This window comes from Dromaius novaehollandiae, chromosome 5 (genome assembly GCF_036370855.1).
Source record: "Dromaius novaehollandiae isolate bDroNov1 chromosome 5, bDroNov1.hap1, whole genome shotgun sequence".
NCBI classification, from domain to species: domain Eukaryota; kingdom Metazoa; phylum Chordata; class Aves; order Casuariiformes; family Dromaiidae; genus Dromaius; species Dromaius novaehollandiae.
The window spans coordinates 28,730,001-28,734,341 of record NC_088102.1 but is presented as its reverse complement, the minus strand read 5'-3'; the positions used below and the strand labels follow the sequence as shown (position 1 = coordinate 28,734,341).

The following is a 4,341-nucleotide window of genomic DNA, read 5'->3' as shown; positions in this document are numbered from 1 at the left end:
ATGCTCTAAATTAATAAAAGACTAATTATAAAGTATTTTGCTTTTCATTTTCAAAATGATCTCAGTAGTCTCCCCTCTTTGGGTAAGTACTGATAATGAAATACTACATGAAGGAACATCTGCCTTAAAATTATAAACTGTAACTGGTTTTGGCAATGAAGTAGCATAGGTATGAGAAGTTGCTGTGGCCAAATTTAGACAAAAGAGGTGTTTATGGAGCATGTCAGTACAAGCATCCTTGAAAGTGCTGAGAATACATTTCTATTTTTAGGTTTTTGTTGCTTTTCTAATGCATTAAAATAAACTCTGAAGACCAGACTTCACATGTGAGCTGTCACTTTAAAGTAATACTCTCTAAAGATATTTCTTCAGGATTGCTAGGAGAAAGTTTTGTAACTGCATAAGAGGAAAAGCATTTAAAGTTAACATTGTGAATACAGTGTGCGCGGTGATATAGCAACTTTCAGCAATTGCAAGATACGTATACATTTGACAATAAACCAGTTTTAGATAAAGGGAACTTTTAATGATAGAATAATGGATAATTTTAAATTATTAAAAATTTTCCTGAAAAGCAACTGAAGAGTGGCACAACTGCACGAAATTAAACTTCGTCTCCAGTTAGCATAGCAGAAATACCTTATGCCATATTTCATAGAGCTAGTTAGAACAGCTAATAAGGATAGGACTACATCACTGAAAAATTATTTATATTTATAGTGACTGAGAAAGACATCAATTTTAGCTTTATAGCAACATTTATTATCTACAGAAAGGCACGTTTCTCTGAGGTGTATGGCTAGCTAATTGGGGTTTCTCCACCCCAAGGGGTTCATGAAAGGCAAAAGAGGCAATCAAGAATTTTTATTACAGGACAGCTCTTTAAGCAATAAGATGTGAAGGTGGATAAAAATTCCACTGTAAGTCCCTACATGCCTAAAATGATTTTTTTCTGTTCATTTATTTACTTATTTCTTCTGTGATTTCCACAGTTGTTCTGCACTTTTATGTAACTTGGCTCAAATTAATTATGTTCAGTATCTTCTGTGACCTAAGCAAGATTTATACTGTATGCATAACTACGAATAAGCAGGACATTTAACAGCATGATTCTTTTTAAGGCTGTGGCTGGTTCTGCAATTCTTTCTCTGTCCTAATGCCCAGCAACTTAAAAAGCTATGCTATCAGTGCTGAAATTGTAAGGCTGGACCAAAGCTTGTCACAAGATCTTGGAGAGTGTGGGTCAGGTTCTCCACCTGGAGTCAAGGAACTGTCAATTGACGCTAGCTTAGCATCTGGTCCCACATCATCATTACAGTTTTCTTCTTCAAAATCATCAGAAAGTCATTTATCTTGCCATTGAAAAAGAAAATTAAAAAAAATAGTGTATTGACTACACAGTATAATTTAGTGTCCAGAACTTCCAGTTTGTCTTTGAAAAACTAACTTGTTCCTATGTTTCCTTTATATTTTTTATTGATCCAGCAAGACAATTACAAATATCAATTGTATTATTTACTTATGCACTTCAAGGAAAGCATATGCTTAAACGTTTTCTTGGATCAGGACTTTAAGACATGATCTATTCTAAGCTGTATTAATATCAATGTGACCTGAGGGCATTCAACACCAGAAAGGATAAGAATCATTTTTACTTTATTATAGTGTATTTTAGAATGCATATAATTTTAAAGAGTACGTTTTTCAGAAGGACTCTTTGTGATCAATTGTTTCCTGAAGCCATGCAAAAACGTATTCATAAACCAAAAGCATCACTGCACCACCTGGAAGAAAAGATATTATTTTACTACATACAAAATTCAGTACTTTCAAGATTTTGTGGAGCATTTATAGTATGTAATCTAAACCAGAATATGGTAAAGCCTTATTTGCAAACACTTAATTCTATTAATTCATTGAAAATTCACTAATTCTTAAACCATACATATTTTACTTAATATTAGACCATAAAGTTAATTAGAAAAGCTTGTATATTAAATCAAAATCACCTTCAGTGTACTTAAGATATTTTTCCTATCATTTTGCAATATTAAAATTGTTTGTTCTACAAATGAAGTTTTTTACCTATGAATATCTATATACATGTACGTTTATTTAGAGTTAGATTTGGTCATGAAAGAGCAACTCAACTGATGGAATGACAAAGATTCATCATCTGGGTGATGAAAATACTTCCAGGTAAGATTCAAGAAACGTTTTCAACTCTTCGTTTAAATGTTACCATGTCTAAATTAGAAAATCGCAGTATTGGAATGAGTATAATCTTGTGACTGAATCTAGCTATGAATCCACAGGCAAAGTTTTCATTTGATGGAATGACAGTGGTCTAGCTGCTAGAACAGATAATGGCATAAAATCCCAGCTGGAATGCAAGAAAGGGTCTCTGCTCTGTGTGAAACAGGACTAAAGCCCTTCCGCAATTGGGCTGTAATTACTGTATAAGCTAAAGAAGGGATATTCAGAAGGTGTCTATATAACTAAGCATATAGAGAGAGGCTTCTAGCTGGAGAAAATGGGAAGACAGTCAGATGCTGGGTTGCAGGCACAGAAGTGTGTTGTAATAATGTGCTATTTGTGAGTGCCAGCTCTGGGGCACAAATATTTTCTTTGCTTTCCTTTGCCTTTGCCTTTGCCTGTTGGCTCAGATAACTGGTTAGTGTGGCACCTCTAACAAACAAGTCTTCTGCTGAACTGCGATGACCTTTCTACGTAGCTTGGATAGGTTCAGACAGCCAGGCATACAGAACCACCACATGAGTTTTCCCATGTTATTTATCCTAACGAGCCATGATCAGACTTGAAATCCTCTATGAACAGCAACTCACACATAGCCAGACAGAGCAAGAGTTTGCAAAAGGCTCTGACCAACAAACAAGTCATAGACACAAAGTCTAGAAGATGCAATTTGAACTCAAATCAGGGCTGACTTCCAGTTCTCATCCTGTGTGATGTTTGTATATCTCTCTTCCCTAAAGCACACACATGCTGGAAGAAGGAATTACCTTTACAGTCCAAATAATGATTGCTTTGTTGTTTCATTGGAAAGCCAAATCTACATATTAGTCAATGGGACTATAAAAGTGTTTAAAGTTAAGCACACACTTAACTGATTTGCTGGATCTGGGCCAGAATGCACAATGACTTGTTAGACAGAAAGTTTTATTCCAAAATCAGCTGTGCTAACTGGCACTGGGGAAGTGGAGACCTGCCTTCTCTTTGTCCTGTATGTGATGCAGTATCCTTGGAGTATGACAGAGAAAGCTCTTAGCTTCCAGAGTCGTGCCTAGCTACATTTTGTCCTCTCCCCGCCTTCTTCCTTTACTCTGCACAATAACCAGACAGAGCCTAGCACTTAGCCAGAGGGATTGGATATGCAAACATCTACAGGCGAACCTAATGCCTCCTTTTTACTCAGAACAGGCTCTATACCTGCTTGCTTTTAACCATATGTGTTCTTGCCTATTAAACCATCTTGCACAATGGAAATAGAACTTCATGGGAGTGGGATACTTTCCAAACTGGGGCTCCTGCTCTTTTCAACAGAGACTGCCTCTGTGGGCTGGCAAAGTCTAAGGGCTCAGTGCTTTGCTTTCATGATTAATCAAAACCAGTCTGGGAAAAAAGTCTGGAAGCCTAAGAAGACATAGCTTTAAACTGTTCTGTTCCTGCATTTGGAGTAAGAGCTATTGAGAAGGGGTCAATCAACAAACCTAGTTTCAAGCCAAAATTGTCTTCTTCGTCTTCTAGTACTACACAAGTCTCTTCTTAGCCCATATCAGCCTTTTAGGGTCTGTATTTTACAGCCCCCGAAGGGCACAGGAAGCAGAAAGTAACTAGAATTTGATATGCTTGGGCTGCACCTTGACTAGTTCAGATCATTTATACTGGAGAGACTCTAACCTGCATTTTAGCGTGACTTTACATTGGTATAGAGTAGTCCTAGTGAAACCAAAAAATCACATTAGAGGAAATAGGACAAGCTTTAAGAATCACTTTCAAAAGTTTACCATTCTGTGGTTTACAGTTCTGCCATTTGCATGGGCACCCTTTGGCTTGCTCACAAATAAAGTAACTGCACAAACTAGGAGTTGCTTGGATCTACAATTATCCAATGTTTATGTGCAAATGATATTTTTTCTTTAGACACATATTTAGCCAAATCCATCCATGATATTATTATATGATATTATTACCAAAGGACTCATTCAAAGATAAAAGATGGATTTTGATGATTTGGGTACAGTGTTACATGTATTTGATTGATGACAAGACATACATCTTGTCAAGAAATTAGAAAACATTAGAAAACAGGAAGAGAAA

General features: G+C 36.3%; 1 protein-coding gene across 2 annotated transcripts in view; it reads right to left on the bottom strand.

Annotated features, from left to right (window-relative positions):
• Positions 1-1,639: 1,639 nt before the first annotated feature.
• SLC25A21 (solute carrier family 25 member 21) overlaps positions 1,640-4,341 on the bottom strand; it is a 254,227-nt gene continuing 251,525 nt past the window's right edge. For both annotated transcript variants that reach the window (XM_026120297.2, XM_026120299.2), the window contains exon 10: positions 1,640-1,784. In XM_026120297.2, the coding sequence (XP_025976082.1) occupies positions 1,705-1,784 (80 nt within the window). In that variant the 3' untranslated portion in view covers positions 1,640-1,704. The remainder of the gene's footprint in view (positions 1,785-4,341) is intronic.